At 43.0% G+C, this 25,394-nt stretch overlaps 1 protein-coding gene across 1 annotated transcript in view; it reads right to left on the bottom strand.

Moving 5' to 3' along the window:
• Positions 1 to 5,504: 5,504 nt before the first annotated feature.
• The window catches only part of ZNF292 (zinc finger protein 292), a 61,495-nt gene continuing 41,605 nt past the window's right edge, over positions 5,505 to 25,394 (bottom strand). Inside the window, exons 2-8 of the mRNA XM_038760888.1 lie at positions 22,703 to 22,857; positions 22,235 to 22,313; positions 18,769 to 18,904; positions 18,075 to 18,277; positions 16,112 to 16,248; positions 13,869 to 14,010; positions 5,505 to 13,163 (exon numbers count right to left, since the gene is read on the bottom strand). Of these exons, the coding sequence (XP_038616816.1) occupies positions 5,946 to 13,163; positions 13,869 to 14,010; positions 16,112 to 16,248; positions 18,075 to 18,277; positions 18,769 to 18,904; positions 22,235 to 22,313; positions 22,703 to 22,857 (8,070 nt within the window). The 3' untranslated portion in view covers positions 5,505 to 5,945. The remainder of the gene's footprint in view (positions 13,164 to 13,868; positions 14,011 to 16,111; positions 16,249 to 18,074; positions 18,278 to 18,768; positions 18,905 to 22,234; positions 22,314 to 22,702; positions 22,858 to 25,394) is intronic.

Raw genomic sequence — 25,394 nt, 5'->3', positions numbered from 1 at the left:
GCTCACGGCCCTTTGGGTGACCTAAGCTCACTGTCGAAACAGCTACTTTGGATCATTTTGAAATGAGTTTAAGGAAAGGTTGCTTTTTCTAGGGAAGTCTAATTTGTGGGCCACAAACGCGATATAAAATGCACGGAGGGGTTACTTCTCCCCGTTATTCCAATTCCCAAATATCCTCCTATTTCCATGATGATTACCACGGCATCTTAGGTGGCCGTTTGCCATCTCGTGGCCACCAGGAAACCGTGCAACCCGGAGCATTATGTTTCATAACTCTACTGTTTAGGAGTCTGCTCGGCTCTAATCCCCAGTCCTGGCAAGGGCGCTTAAACAAACCACTTAAGACATTCTGATATTCATTTTTACATTTATATAAAAAATAACTGGGGCTAGAAGGGGCCTGACTTCTGTCAACTGTATAAGTGAACCCAGTTTTTAAGATAACCTACAGAAATGAGCAACACTTGGGAGCAGTATGGGGTAATAATAATAATAATAATAATGGCATTTGTTAAGCGCTTACTATGTGCAGAGCACTGTTGAGCACGGGCCCGGGGGACTGGAGGTTCTAATCCCAGCTCTGCCACTTGTCTGCTGTGACCTTGCGCAAGTCACTTCACTTCTTTGTGCCTCCGTTACCTCACCTGCAAAATGGGGATTGAGACTGTGAGCCCCATGTGGGACAGGGACTGTGTCCAGCCTGACTTGGTTGTATCTATCCCAGCGCTTAGGACAGTGCCTGGCACATAGTGCTTAACAAATACCATAACGTTATTATTATTCTCTGTGCCTCAGTTACCTCATTTGTAAAATGGGGATCAAGACTGTGAGCCCCACGTGGGACAGGGACTGTGTCCAACATGAATTACTTGTATCCCCCCAGCGCTTAGTACAGTGCCTGGCACACAGCGCTTAACAAACACCATAATTATTATTATTTATTATGTGAGAGGTTGAAATTTCCACCTTCACCTGTCAAAAATAGAAAGTATTTTCAAATCAAATTCATTCATCTTATTTTCACTACCCACTAAACCAAAAGAATGATGAAAATAACACATGTATAGAAAACATATTTGAGCTTAACCATAGCTCTCTAGTTTACGATTCTCTCATTAATTTTACAATTTCATGACACAGATAAAAACTGCTTGCTGGGTGGTTGATTAAATGGGAAGAAGGGGAAACACCCTAAAATGTGGATTCCTTATCCAGAGCTATTGATGTCTGATATGCAGCAAACAGAATCCCTCCTCTGAATAGGGAAATGATTATCGGGAGTCTCTAGTACGGGGCAGCCTGCAGCCTAGAGATACCAAGAATCCTTAGGGAAAATCCTTTAAAAATCCTTTCCACTGCTGAAAAACTTCCATGAGACACTTTTGAAAGCATTCTTGAGTTGGTGCATTCGATGAGGTTAAAAAAGGAGCATACTTTTATTGATGCTTTGGCTTCTTTAATATAGCCAAGCTAATACAACATAATCATGAGTATCATTCTCAGCCACCCGCGGGAAAAAAGGGTACTGACCTCACACATGAAAACTTGATCAGATAGGAAGTGATGTCATTCAGGAAGCAATTTTTGTTTTCTTGGAGTTGAAGGATAGGTCAGTATGATAAAAATGGGCAGTTATCTCATCTCATTCAAAGTTTCACTCAAAGTCAATCAGCTCATGGAGCTCAATAATAGGGGAACTAAAGTTCTCAACTAAATTCTTCTAACTAAAATGGGTTGAAAAGTTCACACTGAGTGTATAAATTGCTATGATAAACTCATTAAATTCTGACCAATTGATTTAAACTAACGTGTAAATAAACTTGTTAATTCCCAGGCAGAGAGCTAAAGTTCTTTGATATGCATTTCTGAAAACCCAAATCGGTTTATTCAAAATCATCTTTTTTCTCAGTTTCTTGGGCTTTGAGTGAATGAGGCTTGACCACACAAGGCCGTGCATGAAAAACACAAAATACTCTGTGATCAGACCAAGACAAAGAAAATGGAGACTATACACACGCAAAATTTTCCCAACACTACAAACCTGACCAAAGGAAGATAATTTCAAGGTAAGTAGTGTGAGGGATAACATTAAAGTACATTATGTGCACTCCAGTAATTGCTGAGCAAAATTTAGTGATTTGCCTGGTTTCATGGCCTAGTGGCAAGAGTGTGAGAGTGGGATTCATTCATGAGGCCGTGGGTTTAAATACTGCCCTTCCTGTGGCTCAGTTTCCTCATCTTTAAAATGGTGATAAAATATTTGTTCTCCTGCTTGGACTGTGAGGCTCCTCAAGTCGGGTAGGGACTGTGTCCAACGTGATCTTATCTTGTTACCTACTTAGTAAGTGCTCAGTAAAAATCATCATGATTATTAAAGTTACCTTAGAAAACACACACAAAACCCAACTCTTCCATTTTTCTTTTATAAATTCTTCCGCATAAAGTAAAACATCCTTGGTAAAAGCAAAAGTTTCAGGCCTGACTGAACCGCCTTCGTGGCATGAAGGGAGCAAGCAGTAATTATTTACTGAAATAATACTGGAATTTTTCAGCTTGGGAGGTACGAAAAGATCTCATACAACCTTGCTCTAGCACTTCAGGATGGTTAAAACAACTAAACGCTAAAAACAACTACTGATATAATATAAACACAACTTATAATTACTAATCTAGAGCATGCCCATTTTCATATTAACTATATTTACAAGTGTCTTCATAAGCAAATACATTAAACGTAGACAGTAGGTTGTGTTACTTTGTGGTTTTTTATCAGTTAAGAATTTTAAGTACTTGGTAATGAACCACTGCAAAATAAGCACACTTTTTCATGTTCCCTCACTTTCTAGAAAAAGAACCCAAGCTATTTTCATGTCCTTTAAAATAGATTAATAATACTCATATACATACCGTAAAAAGGTTTGAAAAATACATTGATAGATAATCTCACTATTCTGGTGACTACTGAGGAAAGCAGGAAAAACCGTCTTGCTAGGGTTTTCTAGGTGACGACTAATCCAGCATCAAATTCAATACAAAGTTTGCATACTGCAGTACTGTTTGTGAATGAGGGATGGAAGAGAAAACGAATCAGCTTGCAATTAGCCAGTCTATTTCCTTGTTAAAAGCATAAGCAACCACTACAAAGAGGAACTGCTCCCCTTATAAATCATTTTTGCCTACCTGCCTCCTTGATTTGTACGCTCCTGAAGGGCAGTGTTCATGAATCTCGCCTCCGTTGCACCCTCCCAAGCACTTAGCACTCAAAAAAATACCAACTGGGAGTTTTACTCGATGTGCCTTAGTAAGTTATGGACTGGTTACCAACAACACGGGGTAGTGGGTCCCTTAAATTTGTTTTCTTTGACTACAGCTGCATAGATTTTGTTGGTGATTTAATTACCACGGGGCATTTAACAACTACTTTACTCATTTATAAATTTGGAAGCATTAAGAATCCAACCCTCTGTTACCTAGAGGCTTTGAGAAAGGCTCAAGAGCCACTGAACTATTACTGACATGCAAAGGCCTCCATCTTTCTGCACCATGGTAAATTAATGTGTTTTTATAGCAGTGGGTCCTTCCCACTAGGGATTTTAATGAGCCACATTCTGGTTTGTAAAAGGGCACACAGGTATGTTTAAATATGTCTGGACAGACTGTACAATCAATTTTCAAGTTCCAAGGTGATTATCTGCAAACTGAGGTTATCGTTTCCAGATATTTTCTCTCGGCCACCTCCCACGGCGACAGAGGAAAGGAGGGAGAGGAGACAGTGAGTAGCCCAAAATCTTTCGGGGACTATAACTGGGAGAAAACAGGACTGGAAGAGTCTTTTTTTTTTTGATGGCATTTATTAAGCGCTTACTATGTGCAAAGCACTGTTCTAAGCGCTCGGGTAGATACAAGGTAATCAAGTTGTCCCACGTGGGGCTCACAGACTTAATCCCCATTTTCCAGATGAGGGAACTGAGGTCCAGAGAAGTTAAGTGACTTGCCCAAAGTCACACAGCTGACAAGTGGTGGAGCTGGGATTTGAACCCATGACCTCTGACTCCAAAGCCCGAGCTCTTTCCACTGAGCCACGCTGCCTGGAAAGAGTATGGGCCCATATTAAGGATAGTTTCTTTACAACCTAGATTAATTTATATTACTGGAAATTGTCAGGCCAGTTTTTGAGATATCAATATTACTATCCAAGTACACAAGTAAGCAAGCTACCACAGGACAGATGAAAGCCTCCGTAGCAACATGGCCTAGTGGAAAGATCCAGAGCCTGGGAATCAGAGGATCTGGGTTCTAATCCTGGGCTCCGCCACTTGTCTGCTGTGTGACCTTGGGCAAGTCACCTCCCTGTGACTCCGTCACCTCATCCGTAAAATGGGTATTAAGACTGTGAACTCTACCTGGGACAGGGACTGGGTCCAACCTCATTAGTTTGCATCTACGCCAGCTCTCAGTACAGTGCCTGGCACATAGAAGCACTTAGCAAATACCATTATAAAAAACAATAGAAAAACAAATGGCCAAAGGAAAAGAAGAATAGTTTTACATAAATCAAGGCAGGCTATTTAAAATCACTTGGTTAAGAATTTTGTTTCCTTACAGACACTGATTTCAAGGGCCAAATTAAAACTCGCAAAATCTTCAATAACCTTTCAAACCCCACATCAAGTCCATGTTGTTTAGAGTCTCTTAAAACTAGCCTGGAAATTGAAAATAAATTACGAGCAAGAAACCCAGATGGTCGGTGAAAACACAACTTTTTTAAACTGCATGACCCCAACCCTCCACTTCCTTTACTGAAAAAGCTTTATCTGTGTACTTTTACACGCTCTGGAAGTCATAAGCTCCTATGGCTGATCAATGCAAGAGCAGTAACATGAAAAGAAACCTGTTTTAGAGTGGAAAAAAATGTGCCCCCCCCCCCCCCTCCCCAATTTACAAATGACTTAAGACTATTCACCAATCTGTGATTTTCAGAAAAGGAAAAAACCTTTTATAAGATCACATGTATAAACCAAGAAATGAAATGTGATTTTATTTAAGGCAATACTGGGCTACTTCACAAATCACCACCTCAAATATATACACCGCTCCACACCGCTAAATCTTCTATCACATTCACAACTCATTTGCCAATACCAAATGCCGTTTAAAATCTCCAATTCAGTAAATTCTATATGTTCACATTTCCATTGTATTTTATGGACTCATAATAACTCTGTATCCAGTTAAAAGCAATGAAAAAAGTGTAGGAAACTATTAAAGGATTTGAGTTTACTACATATGAATACCATCCAAGACTACTGGATGTTTAATTTACAAACACGACTACGACGTCAGTGTTTATCCTACGAAATGTGGACCTTATTCAGTTTCTCTTGTAAATACATCCTTTATGCAAAATAAACTGGATATGGCGGACTTATCTAGTTTTAGTTCAAAAAACTTCTTAATTTAAAACACAAAGGACAATTTTAAAAACTTGATCACTTAGTTACAAATTAAAATTCCAAATATAAATGTGTCATTTAATAGTTTAGACTTACAGACTGCTGGTGCAGCACATGATTTACAATAATAAATATATACAAAAAAGGTATCTACAAATAAAAGAAAACTGTTATACACGAGCAGTGACCTGGTGAAAGATACCAATCACAGACAATTCACAAAGATTTAGTTCATGGAAAGGACAATTCATCGATAGAAATTTGAGGTTCAGCTCGGCTATTTACAAAAACTTAAGCAATGATTCTCTTCCTCAAGTCCCATAGGGATAAAAACAAAAAAACATCACATGACTAATGTCATGATTTTTTTTTTTTGCCAGGTTAAAAATCACTTCAACAAAAAAAATAATAAAAAAGCTTCACAATTACTAACATGCTTGATGGCTTCCTATTCAAAATAAAAAGGTATCTGTCAGGTTTAGGGCACATTAATTAGAAGTACTGCGACTCCCCATCCTCACTACCCACTCTAATTTCTTTCGCAACTAAAAGATCTGGATCCTTCCAATGCACTTCAAGTTTCCTCAGCGTGACAGTCGGCTTCATTTCTTGAAGCTGTTTCAGCACAAGCTCAGTGCAGTCTTTGAGGGTTTTGTCTAAAACAATTTTTACATTGTCACTACACTGAAGTTGCGACGGATTGGCAAACTGTACATGGGTTTCGCTCTCGGGATACGGCCACGGGAGATTGCCCCCCACCAGAGAAGTCTTGTCGCTGGATTTCCTGGAGTTCGAATGTGCTCCTTTTTTTGTTCCGTCGCTCTGGCAATCCTTGTCGGTGCTTTTCTTCTGTTTTACAGCAGACTCTTCCAAAAACTTGAGGAACGACACTTCAAATCCCATGGGTTTAAATGAACTCCAGTCAAAACTGGAGGGCTGCGCCTCGGTGGTTTGAATCGCAACCGCCGTTTCTTCTTCCCGGTGCATGCTACTCAACTCAACGGCCAATATTTCCTCGGGCTTTTCCACTTTCCTCTTTTTATTCTGGGAGACATTCTTCTCTTTATTTGGTCGCTTCAAATTATTTGACTTCTGCTTTTCCGGGGGGCAGTTGTTGCTTTCCTGAAAGTCAGGGTTCACGCTGGAGGAGGGTTTAGCAGGAGTCTCTGTGCTTGTGCTGTCTTCGTTGATTAATTTGGTGATAAACAACTCTGTCAATTCATCCATTTCATCTTTCTCATCCTTCCCCATTTCCCTCCGCGGGACGGCGGCCGGACTCAAATCGTCACTGGTCTCTGACAAGCAGGTGTCCGATTCTTTCGCATCGCTTTTCTTGTCGACGTCTCGTTCCGAGGAGGTTTCTTTCATTTGCGCGCTACAGCGTCTCTTGTAGACAATAAGAAGACTTCGATGTTGTGAGGTAAAGGCCTTGGACAATTTATGGCATTTATAATGCCTGATTATATTGCTTTCACTTGTAACCACCGAAGAACACCCCTTTATCATGCACGGATACTGCGTTACAAATCCGCTTGTACACTCAGACAACGCATCATTTCTAGCTTTCAGGACATACACGTGCTTCCCACGTTTTAGGGAAGGAGGCTTATTTTCCTGAATCTGCCCACCCTTCGTATTCTTGTTTTCCAAGTTCACGGTTTTCTTTCGTTTGGTTTTGGCGGGCCCCTTGCTTCCCTCTTTGCCAGACTTGCTGGGTTTTGGTCCCCGAGACTTGGCCTTGGATTTCTCTTGGTTTGCCTTGCTTGAGATATTTTCCTGGCCAGGTGTCAATCTCCTGGGCCGAATCAGGTGAGCTTTATGCTTATCATTGTGTTTATTAAAAATGTGTCGTAAGAGGTTCGATCTAGTTGCATAAATCCGGTCACACCCTTCACAGTCACATTTGTAGACCCCGTCGTCTTCGATTTTGCTTGGCCTTGTCTTAATAGCATGGTCCTTCTCGAGGTGAAGGACATAGTTTAAATACGACGTAAACGATGACCTGCACTGCGGCTGATCGCACGGGAACCTTCCAACGTTCACGGGGTATGTCAGGTTCCCGACGTCCTCGGGTGTCATCTCGTGGAGTTTCATGTAGTGCTGTATCAGACTAGGAACCTCCTGAAAAATCCGAGAGCAGTCGCTCACCTGACACCGGAACTCTGACCCATTTTGTGTGGCTTCTCTTCCCCCTCTCTCCTTAGCGGCTTCCCTCTCCTCTTCAACCTCCGCCGGGAAAACAGGTAGATCGGACTTGTGTACAGCCTGGTAATGAAGAATCAAATTCTGCTGAATTGTAAAAGCCGCAAAGCAACCCTGATGGACACACCGATATGGTCTGTAGGGGCTGTACCGTGGTGGCAACTCAGGAGATTCGGGGACTGGTTTTCTGCGCTTTCTTTCCTCCTTTTCTTTTTTGTGCTTCCGGATTTTGCGAGCTTTGGGCTGAACGCTGGTCAGAGGAACCATATCAACCGGCTCTAAAGGAGCTGTAATAACTGGTGGAGGATTTTCCACTTTCTCGGGAAGTTTTTTTTCTGGAAGTGTCTTTTCCGAGACTACTGCCGAAACGTTTATGGCAACTTCTTTCTTCACCTCGGCTTCTTCGGCCGGCTGGGTCTGGCCCTGGTCTTCCACGGTCAGAGGCTGCTGCTTTTTAGCCTCCACGGCTCGAGGGGCCGTCGTTACATTTTCATTTTGAGACCTTCTTCCGTAAGGTCTTTTTATTTTTAATTTTACCATTTCTTCGGTTGTGAATTGGTGTACCGATTGACAGTGGGCCCGGAGGTTGGAATTTCTTGTAAACGTTTTCGGACACGTAGCGACCACGCATTTGAACGGAGCGTACTTCAGCTGATGCTTCTTAATTTCCAAGATCATCTCTGCACTATACTGATGCACTTTTCCATAGTGCTTAAATAGGGCATCTTTTGTCATGGCACTGTAATTACAGCCTTGATCTTGACAGACAAAAGGTTTATTGACTTTATCACTAAACTGAATGTTACTACTTCCAGTTTCAGAAGTTGGCTGGGAAACAGTTGCATTTGGAGCTGGTACAATAGGAGCAGGAGTCACTGGTATCGCTCTATCCGCCACTGGTGGACTCTGCGGGGTCCTGACCGGCGCCGGAATGACTGTGTTGTTTTCTAAATTCAGTTTCTTCAAACCTTCCAAAATTTCTAAGACTTGAATGTCGTCTTTATGTGACGTATCGGTTTGATGATAGATGCTGTTGGTAGGGGCGTCCCTAGCCTGTGCCGGAAATTGAGAGGCATCGGGTAATTTTGCGTTTACGGCAGAGTTTATGGAAGGGGGCTGAATGTTCAAATGCATCTGTGAATTCTGTGGTGACCGGCTAATAACGTCCTGGATTTCATTTTTCACCTCGCGAATTTGAGAACTCATGGCAGTCTTGATCATTTCAAGAGTCTTCTCGAAGTTGTGGATAACGCTATCACTGCAGTGTTGCAAATCAGAGTTAACCGGAGCACCGCGCGAATTCAAAGCCATCATTTGGGAATCACCATTTTCAGTCTTTATAGGTAAAGGAGCCAATGCTGAATGGGACTCAAGATTTGCTTTGAAGGTTTCTTTGATACTGGCCATAAACAACTGATTGTCAACGTTATTTAACTTCTGTGTCAGATTTTCCACCAAAGCCTGAGGCTCGCGGTTTGACATTATGTTCGATTGAAGGCTGTCTGCTGGTACCTGGGGATTTCCTCCAGTGCCCTTATCGATCAGCCCCACTGCAGTTAAGTCATTTGTTCCTAAAGCTTGAGATGTGTTAGAGGCAAGCAATGGAGCAGCGGCTTTCCGCTTTCTCTTGGAAGCACTGCTCCCCTTTTTATTTAATTGACTAGATCTCGAGTTCTGGGGACCACTTATAACTGAAACCCGCGAGCTCTGGGGCCCGGAAACAGAACTGGCGAATGAATTGGAACACAAACCGTTTTCCACAGTCTTTAGTAGTAACTGGTCTCCTGGAAAGACAGACACGTTGCTGCATTCGTCAATGGAAGGAGTTTTGGTGCTCAGTATCCTGTTTTGGTCTGTTAGCAGGGGGTTTGGGTGACATACAGTCTGTAACAATGGCGTTACTGCTGGATTGGGCAAAACGGCTGTGTTTATCTGTGTTGCGCCGGTGACACGACTAGTTGGAACTATATGTGAAAGAATCTCTGTGCTCTCCAATGTACTGGGAATGCCGGCGGTTTCCAAGGCTTGCTTAATGATCTCACTCCCTTCTTCGTTCCCGCTGGCATTAAAGTTAGTCACGCCCGTCTGAGGGAAGGAATTCTGCAAAAACGTAGATGGGCGGTTCTCAGCTGCAAGCAACTGAAGAAACGAAGTGTCTTTAAAACACACTTCTGGACTGAAGGTAGACTGTTGTGGTTGCTGTAAGTTTATTGCATTGGATGAAAGTATCATACTGGCAAGAAGAGAAGGCTGTCCACTACTCTGCATAGCTTCTTGACAGATTTCTGCTCCTTCAAGAGGCTTACAAGAGGACCGTTTGGACAAGTGCCCACCCAGTGACCTGGGGTTAGTAAACACCCGATAGCACCTGCTACAGATAAATTTACCATCCCTGATAATTGCTGGCCACTTTGCCCTTTTATTATGCTTTGGTTTCCTCTCTTTCCCATTCTGGCCCCACCCCCGGTCTTTCTTCGTTTTTTCTGGAGCTGGAGGATGGGTGGTGGAGTTGCTGAAGCCGCTCGCGCTGTTGACTTGTGAAGGAAAAACTGCACCTTCAACACTTTCCTCCTTTATGAAGGCGGAATTGGCGTTACCCTCGATTTGGGAGGAAAAGTGATTGGTACTGTTTTCCAGCTGGGAGAAGACCGAATGAGCCCCACTGTCTTCCGGGGAATGGAAAAGAGAAAGGGAACCACTTTCGGCCGGCAGAGGGAGGAAAGGATCTGAACCGCTGTCAATGCCGAGCGGCAAAACCGTCTTGGCCAGATCCTCCAACTGGGATGGTAAAGTCGCACTGGACAGTGTTTCCACTTGGGGACACAGAACGTTGCCTGGCTCACTTTTAACGTGAGGCGATAACCCTGGATTCATGACACTTTCCACTGAAGGTAACATTGGACTGGATAAGCTTTCCAAGCGGGTTGGAAAAAGGGGAGTGGAGACCTGCTGCAACTGGGCCGAACAAGTAGGACTCACACTGGTTTTGGTTTGTGGGATAAAAACGCCATTAGTGGAGCTGCCTACCTGGGAGGGCAGAAAGTAGACCAGCTTCCCATCATTCGGCACATTGAAAACGCTGCCGGATTTCTGGCTTTTTTTGCTTTTGCGCTGCAGTTTAAACGCAGCGTATTGTTCGGGGTGGGCTGTTTTCATGTGCTTGCCAATACTCTGGGAAGAATTGTAGGTTCGAGTGCACCCCTCAACCTGGCAACTGAATTTCTGAACGGGAGCGGTTGGCTGGGGGGCAGCTGGCGCAGCTAAAGGATTGCTAAGGCCAGGCTGGGGCGGAGCAAACGGGATAGCTTCTAATGCCTTAAGTGGGACACTGTAGCGGTTAGGTGCGGCTTTGCTGGCCTCTGGCAGCTTGGACAGGGGCAAGTTGTTTCGAAAACCTGACTGACTTTGCAGGGTAAAAGTCATCATATTGCTAACTCGTCTTTCCAAGTTTTTGGGTGCGAGATCGTCTATTTTCAGAGTGTCTGAGTTTACCAAGACATTTTCAACCCGCTGGGCCTGACTTAAGCCATCCCTTCCTTTTTTCTGCCGCAAGCCTGGAAGACTAGAATCATTACAAACCATCTCGGTGATGCTGCCTAACCGCGTAGCTACCGCTTGACTGGGATCCGGCACCCTGTCAGCAGCAGCAACTACCTTTCTCTGCTTCTCAAGGTTCTCCTGGACCCTCTGGCTGAGGGCGGGCACCCTGAGGTTGTTGGCCAGCACGGCTGCTTGGCTTGACCCCAGGAGAGCCATAGCAGGGGTCTCCAAACCGCCGGTCGTCAAAGTCTCAGTCCGCTTAAGTGCCGGGGCGGGAACTTTGGCTCGCTCCGTGGCAACGGCTTCCACTCTGCTTTGCTCCCAAGAACGGCCTCCAGGGACGAAGGGGTCCCTGGAGCTAGTCTCGGAAGGATGCAGTGGGTTCTCTTTCTTCCCGTTCCCCTCGGCATTTTCGCCCGACTCTGAAGGTTGAACGGACTCCCCTGAGGAATCGGTCTGACCTTCAAGAGGCAGTGCTTTTTCAGGAAGAGCATTGTGATCGTCCAGGTGCTTTTCTAGCTCACCATGAGAATGGTAAACTTTCCCACAGCCTGGAAATTTGCAGGTGTACGTATTATAGTGTTGTGCTTCATGATCATAGAGCAAGTAGGCTTCTGAAAACACTCGACCGCACTTGGGAAACATACACTTTGCCCTAAAGACCTGATGCTCTTTTCTATGCGTTAACAGTTCAGCGTAACTATTGAACCCCGCCTTACACTTCATCTGTATACAGATATAGGGTTTGCTGCCACAGTGCATTTGTAAATGGTCATTGAGATGGGTTACGCTTACAAAATGCCGCCTACAGTACTGGCAGATTACTTTTTTGCTTTGCATTTCCAGAAAACGCTTAGCTTCTTCATTGTCCTTGTGCCCCTTGACGTGAGCAATCAAGTTTTTAAAGTATTTAAAACCTTTCTTACAGAATAACACCGGGCAAGTGAATTCATTAATAGGGATTGGCTTTGGAACTGGGATCACTTCTGGTTCATAAGATTTATCTTTGTCGTCATTTTCATCGTCTGAACCATCGTTGTCATTAAATACGATAAAATCTGCCGAGTACAGGCTGTTCTTTTTTATGGGACGCTGTTCTTGCTTGGCTACAGTGTTGGTCTTCTGGCTCTCAGTGGTGCTTGATACCTTAGGAGGCCGGCCCAACCTTCTCAAAGGTTTCATGGCAGCCAGCCTCTCTTTGCTAGACTGCTTCACGTGGAGAGTCACGTGAGGAACAAACGTTTCCTTAGAATGAAAGTTTTTAGCACAGATGGGACAACTGTAAATCCCATCTTTGAAATGTTTCTGTGCATGCCTTACGATCCTATGGCCAAGAAATTCTTTGTCACAGAGCACGCAGTATTGCATGTAAGCCTGCCAGTTCCTAAACCTCGCTGATATGAAACCCCGCTCTCTCAATTTTTTTATTTCCCTCTTCTTCTCCTTTTCATCACGTATGCCCTTCAGAAGGCTTGAGGCTTCAGCAAAACACCCAGCAAGGCCGTTCACCGATGCTTCTTTTACCTCTTCCTGGCAGTCTTCCACTTTCTCGTATACCTCACTGTCATTCAGCTCATCTATCGAAGACACGATGGACGCCTCCTCTCCCATTAAAGCCAGACACTGACGCTTTAAGGTTTTCCAGTCCCAGAACTCAGGATCAAAGGGCCACTGAGTTTTTAACACAAGCAAGAGCTCACAGCGCAATGAATTTGGTATTGGAAGATTCTCTTCATCATATTTCTGGTCAGGTTGGTTATACAGCATTTCAACAGCATAATACGCATCCACCGTGGGCTCAAGAAGAAATTCGCTCAGTTGACATGCACGTTTAACCTCCAGATCGTCAGGCAACAAGCAGGAAATGGTCTTGCAAATTGATATCTTTACTTCAGTGCTTTCAGTGGATTCCAAGCGGAGAGCTTTCACACACAATTCAATGCAGGTTGCAAGGCCAGCGCCTTCGGTCTGAAAAGAGCCAGAAGCAAATGGTATTTTAACTCAATGATGTAAGCCATTGCAGCACTTTGGAAATCTGCAGGACAGAGCTTATAGGGGAATTCAAATTCTGTAGCATGAGAAAAGAAGCAAACTATGCTGAGTCATTTAAACACGATTAAATTTGGCTTCTTCTGCTCTATTTCTTCATCCAAAGCTGAGACCTTTACCAAATACAGTGGTGGTTTTCCACATGGCCTCAATGACACATGCGTTTACCTCTCCTGCTAGACTGTATGCTCCTCAACGGCGGGGATCATGTCAAAAAACTACTGAACCCCCTTCAGGAACTCGGTATGGTGCTCTCTCCACAGCAAGTGTTCAATAAATACCACTGACTGATTGAAAATGAGGCAAATAGAATCTTTCCTTAAAGATCACTGATACCATTTAATAAAAATCTCATTTCCAGTATAGTCAGATGACCTGATCCTTTGAAAAAGGGCTCACTTACTTCACTTATCATGTCTAATATAAGAAACTGGCCCTTAACTCACCTTACTGGAAAGTTGTCTAGGCTAAATGACTATCGTTTTGAGAACTTGGAAAACAAAAAGAATTGTTTAGCCTACGTTATGGTGGAACAGGCACCAATATGATGAAGATAAAGTCTACTTCAAGATACTCTCATGCTGGATTTTCCTGAAATCAAGACAACATCTTTATTATCCTTACCTCTGAATTAATAACTTTAATCAGGAAGAAAATGTGATAGACTGTTTTAGTTAACAAGGAAAGCTGACGACACCGCTCTAGGTACACTTGTACGGACGGCTCTACCCTCTGTTGCAATTTGCTCCAAAAGAGAGTGAGTTCCCTAAAAAAAAAAATAGGAAAAATAAAGAAATAAAAATCAAGTTAGAGAAGGGCCGTAAGCAACATTCATTCATTCAATCGTATTTATTGAGCGCTTACTGTGTGCAGAGCACTGTACTAAGCGCTTGGGAAGTACAAGTCGGCAACATACAGAGATGGTCCCCACCCAACGGGCTCACAGTCTAGAAGGGAACAGGCAACAGGGAATTGGCAACAGGGATGATGCCAATCCAGTCACTGCTTTTGAAACTAATCTACAATCTCAGTTTTGATATTTGATGTGCAATTAGGGTTTTGTTAAAGTTGCACCGCAGTCTGGAGACTGATCGATTGGGAGAGTTTGAGGCCGCGCCTAGAGCAACAGAGCAGATTTGGGGGTCTCTCCCATGGCTACAGACTTGGAAGAAAACTGGAGCAGGAGCCTGGGGAACCTTAGACAATTACTCCAGTTGCTCCTAATTATAATAATAAAAGTGGTATATTTGTTAAGCACTTAGTACAGGGCCTGGCACACAGTGAGCATTTACATACAACAATTATTAACATTATTATTATTACTTCTAATGAAAATGAACGTTATGCCAAGAAGGACACTTAAACACGGGGGTAGATACAAAACGATCGGGTTGGACACAGTCCCTGTCCCATAAGGGACTCAAAGTCTAAGGGGAAAGAAGAACAGGGGCGGACTCTCCAGTTTACAGATGAGGAAACAGGCACAGAGAAGCTGAGTGACTTGCCCCAAATGGCACAGCAGGCCAGTGGCAGAGCCAGGGTTAGAACCCAGGTCCTCTAACTCTTAGGCCCGTGGTCTGTCCCAGAGGCCACCTGCTCCTGCCCCCGAGGGAGCGAGTGTGGGTAGGAGAGGGTGCTGGGGGTTGTCTGGGTCTCTGAAGCTCCTGCAGCGCTTTTTCCAATTTGCTTTGGAGCTGCGGGGTGCTCCAGGGACCCGGAAATCTCCCAGCACTCACCTCCGACCCACCTGTGGGCAGCAGGTGAGCAAGAAGAGCGACTAGAGTCTCTGGAGCTTCCAGGACACTGTTTCTGGCACTGCTAGTTCCCAAAGAAGCCCTCCACGGCAACCTAGAGAGTCAGATTTCAGACAAAGTTGAGCCCCAGCAGTGACATTAGACTGTGGAAGAGGGAGAGATGGACGACAACAATGACTTTAAAAATCCTTAGAGTGCTCTGTACAAAATCCCCCCAAACTAACGAAAACCCTGGGAGGGAATGGCAGCCGATTTTTATGCCGTAAATATCCCACTAGTTTCTGACAGTTCTATTAATTATCAATATCCTGCGACTTTTTAACACGTGGAAGGTGAACCAACTCGTGTGGGTTGATTTCATCAGTAGCACAGATTACAAGGTCTAGTAAAAGTTCTCAACGGGAAATGGTGGCAATATTTTCCACTCATTTGATGTGCTCCACAAAGGGAAGAAAAAGGGAAAATACTAAAGTGCTAAACCAGTCATGAAGGTGAAGATATGTTTCCAAATGTGGGAGATTTGCTGTCTTCATAGACTTAGACCAATTAATCCTTAAAGCCGTGGGAGATTAGTGGTTTCAGTTTAGTGATGTTCCAGACCTCAAACTTTCCTACCACCTCACATCCTCTTGAAAGATCACAGCCAAGTCTCTGAACATCTGGAGACAGTGTATTAAACGAAGTTATTTCCACTAACTAGAGTGGGGCAGCACTAGTGAAACAGAGCTGTCACGGGAAAGATCAGGGACTTGATTCCTGCAGATAAACAGCTGACACTGCATATGGTCAGAAATAGCTTTTCCAGTGCTCTGCACACAGTGACAGACTGTTTATCAACATATTTTTACCTACCACAACTCACATGTTTGACAATTACACTCTCTCCACATTGAACAAGCACAAAAGCTCTTCTGGGGCAATATGAAGCCTTTAAATTAACACAAGATTTCATAGCATCCAATGCCAATACAGTACGAAAGTGCCCGAAAACAAACTTTGAATTGCTAACACTCTTCAAAGGAATGATAAAAATGAGCACAGTCATCCTATTATGAAATTTTGCTGCAGTTCTTAAGAAGACTAAACTAAAGCAACTGAAGTTCCTTTACTCACCAGGCACAATACATATCTCCTTGTTGTAGTTGCCGGGATAAAAATGCAGTGCATAAAACGAGAGCATTTTTTTCATCACCTTCAGATTCTAGGTTACAGATCATGTCTAGTGCATCTTTGCAATCAACTTCTGAGATCTGAAATAAAAAATGTACAAGTACACCAGTGAGACGTCAAATCCAGACACAAAGAGTCAATCTGCTACCTTTTTCGGGGGGCGGGGGGTGGCTGGTTTCCCCTTTTAGCGACTGATGACTTCCCATGCTTGTCTTTGGAAGAAAGCTCCTCCAAAATGACTGCTCAGATAGAAACTCAATATCTAAATTAGAAATGATTACGAAGCCGTCCAATAATTCTGGAAGTTAGAACTGTTCTTTTCAATATGATTAACTCAGAGTCATGAAAGCTGCCTGGGCATCTGAGCTTAAAATTACTATTATTATAGTGTGGACTAAGTACTTACCAGGTGTCAAGTCCCGCAAAAGTACAGATCGTATACAGTCCCCACCCCACTCAAGGTTCACTATATACAAAATAGGGAGAGCAGGGATATTCTGTTTTTACAGATGAAGAAATAAACACAGAGAGGTTAAGTGAATTGCCCAAGATCACACAGCAGGAGAGTGACAGGCCTAGAATTAGAATTCACATCTCCTGACTCTCAGATTTATGCTCTTTCCACCAGGCCATGTTAATCCAAAAAGGGTGGATCTCTGAGCCCTGGGAATCAATTTCCAGCCTATTTCACTCCAGTCGCAATACTCCCCTGCCCTTTCTCACCCCCTTAGCATCCTGCCCCCATTCCAGTGCCTTTCAACTGAGCCAGCGGGAATAGCTTTCACGGCAGCTAAACGGGCTAGATAAATGGCGCATGTATCCTCCTCGATCTTAGAAAGCATTAAGTGCCTCTTGGCCCCTGGCCCTGACCAAAGCAAGTTTAGAAGACATTGTCCTTGCCTTTAAGACGATCGGTAAACAGAAAAGATCACTCAGAAAAATGTACCAAGAACAGAAACACAACTGAAAGCAAGTGGCATGGGGATTACAAAAAGTGCCCCAAGAATCTATCAATCAACCAGATAATGTTATTTATTGAATGCTTACTGTATGCAGAGCACCGCAGGAAATGCTTGAGAGAGCACAGTAGCAGACAAAATCTCACAAAGGTATCAACAGACACAATTCAGACACAGCCCTAATGGGAAGCAACAAAAGATGGGTTATAATGTCTGTCTCCTGCCCTGGACTGTAAGCTCGTTGTGGGCAGGGAACATATTTACCAACTCTGTTGTATTAGTACAGTGCTCTGCGCACGGTAAGCATTCAATGTCAATGATAATGAAAATGATGATGAAGAGCTAACGGGCAGGATTCTCTGGCAAAAAGAAGAGGAGGAAAAGCGAGAGGGAAAAGCAAGAGGTAAATGAAGAACAGGGGAAGAAAAAGAGGGCAATGAGGAGGAATTAAGAAAAAGGCATTCCAGATACCTATTTTCAAAGCTCAATTACTCACTCAAGGAATACATTTCCCCAGTCTTGGGAAAAACAAGGTGGAAGAAAAACAAGGAACAATGTTCCCTCCAGGGAAATGATGATTTAAATTCTGTAGCCTGTGATGTTTGCAAATAACAGAGGTCTGCAAAAACAACTCAAAGCCTTGAAAACAGACCAGCTCTGATTACTTCAGCTATTGTGTCTTGGAGTGGTGTCCTAAGTGTAGAATTTATCAACTGAACCAGCCAAAATAAGTAACAGGAAAACACAATTTACACTGATGCATAGATACACACCTACACGTGTGCTTATTTACACAGAAGCAACAACTGCCCCTCTAACAGAAAATGTGGAAACTAAAACCATAACGTGTGAAGGATGTACAAGATAGCCTACTCAAAACAAAAAGCTACATAACTCCAACAACTGTTTCACAATTAAAAAGTATCTAGTAAAGAGAACCCACTCACCTCTTCCATTAATTTTTCATTTGGTGACAATGTACAAAGACAGACAAGGTAGGTTTGCTTAAAACTGCCTTTTGCAGCAATCTTGGGGTGCTCAGAGCATACTTTTGCGAGGTTAGTTGCTTCATTTAACTGATTTGCTTTGATTAGATGCTTAATTCTCATATCCAACAGGATGGGGCCCTCAAAGGCTAAAAATTCATTCACTTTGAAAAATAGGAAATAATATATGATTAATAGAGAACAATATAGCCGTTTACATACAGTATTTCTAAGGAATTAGAAGAGAAGCTTACATCGTGAATATATTTGCAAATGAGCTATCATTATTAATGTAGTACCACTGTAGTACCATTGAGAAAACAGTATTCCTCCTTAACTAGACAGGGTACTTAACTAAATGTTTATTGTTAATTTGAAGGGGTCAGCGTTATTCCATAAAAATTAAGGGACTAATAAATTTACAAAAGCAAGCAAATAATTCTGGTCAAACCGAAACGCAAAGTATTTTAATTAGCAACTTCCACTGTCAATCACCATCTCCACAATAATGATAATTTGAACAGAATGACGGAAGCAATCACAGAAGCAACCACACATCCTAAACAAGCAGTTGGAAATACATCTTTACCAAAGATGCCTTCTAATTATTTCTATTTCCACAACCAGAATGATTTTAATCGCCAAGGGCATTTACCTTTATCCCTGTCCACTGGCTCCTGGCAAAGAATAGAAGACAGCACCGGGTTCTTCCACACTCCTGTTTCTTGAGCAAGAATAGACAAAAACTGCAATTCACAGCTGCCATTCTCCAGCAGCTTTTCATGAGCTACCTGCAAGGAATATTAAACAAACAGCTCTAGAAGGATGGCATACTTGAAAAAAGGCTGCTCTAAGGTGGAAAGGAAGAGATATCTACTTAAATTAATGCTTCCAAAAATATCCAAATAACTTCGGCTCCACCAATAAATTTCCACAGAAAAGATTCCTTTTAGCAGAGTAAAAGATACTTGAAGGCCTCGAGATTATTTAAAGGCTCACAAAGCAAACCCCCACTGAAATTGGAGTGGCTTTTCCTTTAGAGATGCTTGAAGAACCTTGTATTATGGGAAAACTGTGGTATGAGATATATGTAGTTGGCCCTTTGTTTGAGAATAAGACATCAGTGGCAGTGAAATGCACCTTATCAGTATGTTTGACTGAAAAGGCCAATGCAGGACCCAGCCTGCATTGCCCAGCATAGCAGGACAGCAGGACATAGCCCAGCCAAACTATGCACACAAAAAAGGCTGACCTTTGCTGCTTATGATTTTTAATGTTTGCATTCATTTATTTATTATTCAATCTTATTTATTGAGCACTTACTCTGTGCAGAACACTGTACTAAGCGCAGCACCAGGTGCTATTTTATCTCTTGCCTTCTTATCTCTCATTCCTCATGGAAATTTTGCTCACAAAGAGCTACTCTTTTCTCGATACTGATAAGCCAGGTCCATCTGCCCTTGGCTACTGATTCCCAGTTTTCAGATGGGATGCAACATGGTCTGAGGCTTAATTTTACTATATATTTTAGGAACCACAGATTCCATTAATTGATTGGAATGAATGGGTTGGGAGTATATGGCTTCAAGACGACCACCACTAGTGACACTTTTCAACACAAACTTCTATATTATTATTACGTCCACCTCTGGTATGGTGCTTTACACCCTTGCCACTCATTGTTTTGTGGGACAGAACAATAAGGATGAAGGAGAGGCTGGGAAATTCAGCAGTGTCATACCTTGACCAATACCACACTAAAATGCACAATTATTTCTTCCTACCCAGATTCTACTTGTGCCAACATGTGGATTGTCATACACCTACAGCAGATACTGCTATCAGGTTATATCCTGTGTAATGAAAATTCATATACAGTATGAATTATTAAAGAAATGACTGTTTATAATGAAAAACGGTGCCAAAAAACCTGAAGCAAGAGCACCAAATCTACGCTTCTGGGAAGGACCGCGGAAGAGTCAGAGTATTACCACTACGCTATTCTGTCGAAACTTCGGACTAAATCTTGTAGCTTGGGATTTGTTTAGCAGCCCCCGGTGTAGGCAGACATATTGAAGCAGGGTCTTGTAGCCCCACTAAAATCACATCTCCTCAAGGGGCCTTCCCTAATTAAGCCCTCACTTCCCTGTTGTAGCCTTTCCTTTCATTCCCCATAGGCACTTGGGTCTGCTGCTATTCTTCGCTCTCCCTTAGCCAGCCCCACAGCACTTAGGTGCACATCCACCTGTAATTTAGTTTGTCTGCCTCCCCCTCCAGTCTGTAAAGCTCTTTGTGGGCAAGGATTGTCTGTACCTACTCCTTTGTATTGTACTCTCCCAAGCACTTAGCACAGTAAATGTTCTGCCCATAGTAAGCGCTCAATAAATACCACTGATTGATGGATTGATTGTATACTCAGAAAGTCAATAAAATATTTGGTAATAACACAAGGAAGCTCTCCTTTTTAAGTTCTATAAAGCATAAATTGTGCACTTCCCTTTGAATTTAATATTGCCAGAATGCTATGACAAAAAGAAGGCCATTGAGGTAAATAAAGAGATGAGGTCACTGATGGTGGGTTGAACAGATGAGGTTTGTACTCCCCCAAGCACTGAATACAGCTCTTTAGACACAATAAGCGCTCAATAAATACGACAGACTGAATGAAAGTGGTTGAACCCACAACCCATTCCACATTGAAGGGATGGATGGAGTCTCCCATCGAGAACAACGGTTGGGCCTTGGTTCCGAGACATCAGGATTGAAGCCTGCACGGCGGAATTAATTATGGAGCCAGTGACTCTATGTAATGACTTTCACACTCTCTTGTCCCTGCCAGTGATGTCCCTGCTGGGGCAAGAGTGCAGGGGTGGAGCTGAAAATAGAGACTGAGGAAAAGTCTCAAGAAAACTGAGATAATGTTTCGGCCTGCCCCAGGGGAAACACTGAACACAAAAACCTTTATCGGCAGCGCAGAACTAAATTCTGTCACAATATTCTCCTTAAATCCAGGCCATCCTCTGTCTAATGATGCAAAGATAAGACAAAGAATCAAGAAGGCCATCATATTCTGAGACCCCCAGTGGGGTATATAACCTCAGACCAAACTGAAGAGCTACGGAACTGGAGTGCTGCCTAACCCTGTATTTTGTTGTCAGGTCTGAATATCCACAGACATTACATCCAATTACTTGAGTGCTTCCAACAGGGTCCCTTTCAGACCATTTTCAACATCAAGAAAAAAGTCAGAATCACAAGAAAAGTCCTGGAACAATGTCAGTCTACTAGCATAGAGGCCACCTCACCTCACCACAACACAGCTTTGCTAGGTGGGCTATATAACAACCCGGGCTGACAATCAGAACAGTTGTCAAATGATACACTAAAATGAGCCAACAAAGAGCAAATGGATGTGAGAAACACTTTCAGAACATAGTATCAAATGATGCACTCCCACAGCTGAAGGTTGGAAATCTAACGTGGCAGGGCACAGACCAGTTTGGTGCATGACAATAAAAAAATGAACAATTCTTCTTGAGTTCTGTACAATACAGAACTCCTCATCTTTGTTCCCTCTAGTCTGCAAGCTCACTGTGGGCAGGAAACATGTCTACCATCTCTAGAAGCTAAGAAATTTGGAGACAAACACCCCACCAAAACCACAGGTGCTTTTCAAATACAGTATCTACAAAAAGTGGGTGTTTTACCAACTGTCAAACCTTCAGGCTGATCAAATTTGTCCCTCCCATTTTTACACCTTCCCAACACCAACAAAAGAAAAACAACAATATCTGGGGATAACCTGTTAATGATCTTCAAATTCAAACTTTAGTGAACTTCAGGCAGGATATTTTCCAAATGGCTTCCGCATCTAGATTTCCCTTCCCTCACTGTTCCAGCAAAGCAGATAACGAATGTACCTTTGATAACTTCAAAAAGCTCAAATAATAATGTTAACCAAATAAAGTTAAACAGAGCTTGTTCATTTTCAGGGCCCAGCTGGATACGTATGCTAGATCACTGCTTGCCGCCTGTTAGTATGTTCTAAAACATTGTTTTTTTGGTTTGCAATGGCCTGGGATACAGTCGCTACAAACCCAATAACATGCAAAAATTCTCACCTGCACCAATGACTGAAACTCTTCCCACTGATTATCTGATAATTCAATAGGCAGACATAGCAAAAGTTCAACACAGCTTCTGAAAGGCAAAATAGATTTTGAGAATACACTCAACTATTAAAAGCCAAAGCCAAATAAAAACAGAACCTAGCTTCAGTATACCCCGTTAGGTAGTGGCCTATTTTTTCAATTAACGGGACATCACACAGACTTAAAAACAAGTAAGAAAAGACACCCAAGTAAAGAGCTTGGTTAGAACATCACCTCTTAGGACACGGATTCGGTCCCTGCACCATGCATGGTCTGGTTGTGGTGAATTACCCTATGACAGCAATTATGGGGTGCTTTCCCTTTTTATACATTATCTGGTACTAGGGTTACTAATTCCCTAGTCACTTGAATTTCACTACAGCCAGGTTTTGACCTGGATCTACACCTAGGGTCTGACTTACTGAAAGACATACTCACAATGCCAAGCGTTCCAACACCAATGCTACATTTTCACACTCAGAGGTAAGGTAAGGTCGTGCTTTAGCATAACTTTGGATAGCAACTGTGTATACCTCCAACAAAGGTAAGGGATCTTCTGAGGCTTTCCACTTTTCAGCATATTCAAGGAGTGTCTGCAAGAAAGGAAAAACAAACAATTCATGAGTAAGTGAACTTCCAAGCCCCAGTTTCATAACCAGAAACTCCACACTTATGTCGCTGGAATTACTCCCTTCCCAACTTTCAGGTCTTTGTTTTCCAACCACATCAAATTTCCTGAGGCGCTACTGTTCTGAATTCCCACTAGCCACAGAAAGAGGGGATTTCTGCAATCTTCACCCATCTCCTTCTTGGAAGGGTTTTCTAAGCTGGGCTTTTGGCTGTCTTTACAAGGCCATGTCTTCTAGCTTTTCTGACATTGTGGATTATATCATTTGGCACTACAGGCAGTTTAACTCCAGCTGGGCCCGCAATAATAAAATTACTAATTGTGGTATATTCACCATGAAGAAAAGGGATAGACAAAAATTGTGGTATTTGTTAATCACTTACTATGTGTCAAACACTGTACTAAGCATTGAGGTAGATACACGATAATCAGGTTGAATAACAATCCCTGTCCTACATGGGGCTCACAGTCGAAGTAGGAGAGAGAAGAGGTATTGAATCCACATTTTACAGATGAGAAAAATAAGGCACAAGGAAGCAACATGCCCAAGGTCACACGGCAGGCAAATGGAGGTGTTGGGATTAGAACCCAGGTCCTCTGACACCCAGGTTCATGCTATTTCCACAAAGACCATGCTGCTTCTTCCACACTCTTCTAGGGCCCTAGAGCACAATCTTTTTTACTTGAGTGATCACGGTTCTGGGGTCCCCACCCTAGAATTTAGAGGTCCCCTGGTTGTGTCAGGCTCAGGGTTCACATTTAACTAAAGACACTTGCAAGGTACCAGAGGGACCACAATAAATACCATTACTACTACTAAGTGTTTGGACAGTATTCAACAAAGGAGTGACACAAGGTGGGGAGGTTAGAAATTAATCGGGGAAGGCCTCCTGGACCAGAAATTATTTCAGACAGGGAGAGCAATGATTTTGTTGGATGTGAAGGGGGAGGGCGTTCTAGGCAAGAAGGAGAGTGTCAACAAAAGAGCAACTGGACCACGCTGGAATAAATGGCTTGGCAAGCCAAATCTGACCCAAGGGCTGTAATCTATAGACTCCCACAGGCCCCGAAATCATTATGAAAACACAGTAGACCATGGCCTATTCCAGTCTCCCAACCCAGGGTAAAGTTGGATGGCTATGTCTGAGGCTCCATGTATCTTCCCATCATGCCGACCACCTTCGTGTCATTAAAGCCCCTCCTGGACCCAGGAGATTTGGAGTGTGGTCCTATCTTCAGACCACCAGGATATGTCATCATCAATTGTATTTATGTCATATACAATCATATATGTACAATCGTATATGTCCTGGGAGGGTGGGGGGTGCAACTCTAGGGGTGGAAGCTGCTTTGCACATAGTAAGTGCTTAACAAATACCATTATTATTATTATTATTAAATAACCTACACAGACACAGAAACTTAAACAAGGACACCACTCCCTGTCCATCGGGACCTAAAAACATACACAGGCACAAACACCCATCCAGAGGCAGGCAAAACCATGCTAACTGCAGGGCAGAAACATCTAGACAAAGACATGTAGTGGGAAGTAGATACTCCAAGGGCAGGAATCTGATCGAGACACACACAAGAGCCCAGGGCCTGAGGAGTGTGGCACAGACGAACCCCAGGAGAGAAATGGGTGGGGTGGGGTGGGGATTATAAACTGAGAAGAAATGAGGAGAGCATCATCCACCTAAATGGAGTGAATAATTTCCTGAAAGGGCAGCTTGAGTAGTGAGAATTTAATTACACAAGGAATGATGTCCCCCATTAGTGGGTGGGTTCCTATCCCTCTCACATCACTTCCAGTATGCATGGTAGATGTTGATTCTGTACTAAATATTAAAGGGGCCAATATATCCCCATCCTTTTTACTTTTGACACAAGCTCCAAGCCAATGTGGTCCTAAACATATAATAATAATAGTATTTGTTAAGCGCTTACTATGTGCCAAGCACTGGGGTAGCTACAAGGTAATCAGGTTGTCCCACGTGGGGCTCACAATCTTAATCCCTCAATCCCCATTTTACAGATGAGGTAACTGAGGCACAGAGAAGTTAAGTGACTTGCCCCAGGTCACACAGGAGGCAAGTGGCGGAGCCAGAATTAGAATCCACATCCTCTGACTCCCAAGCCCGGGCTCTTTCCACTAAGCCACGCTGCTTATCACAACAGGGGCACCAAGACTCCATATTCCAACACCATTCATCTCTCCCTCAATTACAAAGACAACTGGCAGGTTACACATGGTGAGGTGGATGGCAAAGTAGTCTCTGAGAAACTGGAGTCTGAGCACTTCTGTGATCAGAACTCTAAACCCAATACTGAATCAACATGTAAACACAAGCTCTTAGAGTGTCACCTTCTTGAGGGCAAGAATCGCCTTAATACTTCACTCCCACACTCCTTGAGCACCTAGTACAGTTCTCTGCAACCAGCAGGCAGCCCATAAAAATTATTCATGAAGATGAGAAAAGCAACACTGTTTTTTCTACA

The sequence above is a fragment of the Tachyglossus aculeatus genome, chromosome 19 (genome assembly GCF_015852505.1).
Source record: "Tachyglossus aculeatus isolate mTacAcu1 chromosome 19, mTacAcu1.pri, whole genome shotgun sequence".
NCBI classification, from domain to species: Eukaryota; Metazoa; Chordata; class Mammalia; order Monotremata; family Tachyglossidae; genus Tachyglossus; species Tachyglossus aculeatus.
Note: the sequence above shows the minus strand (reverse complement) of the source record. Positions and strands in the feature narration are given on the sequence as shown.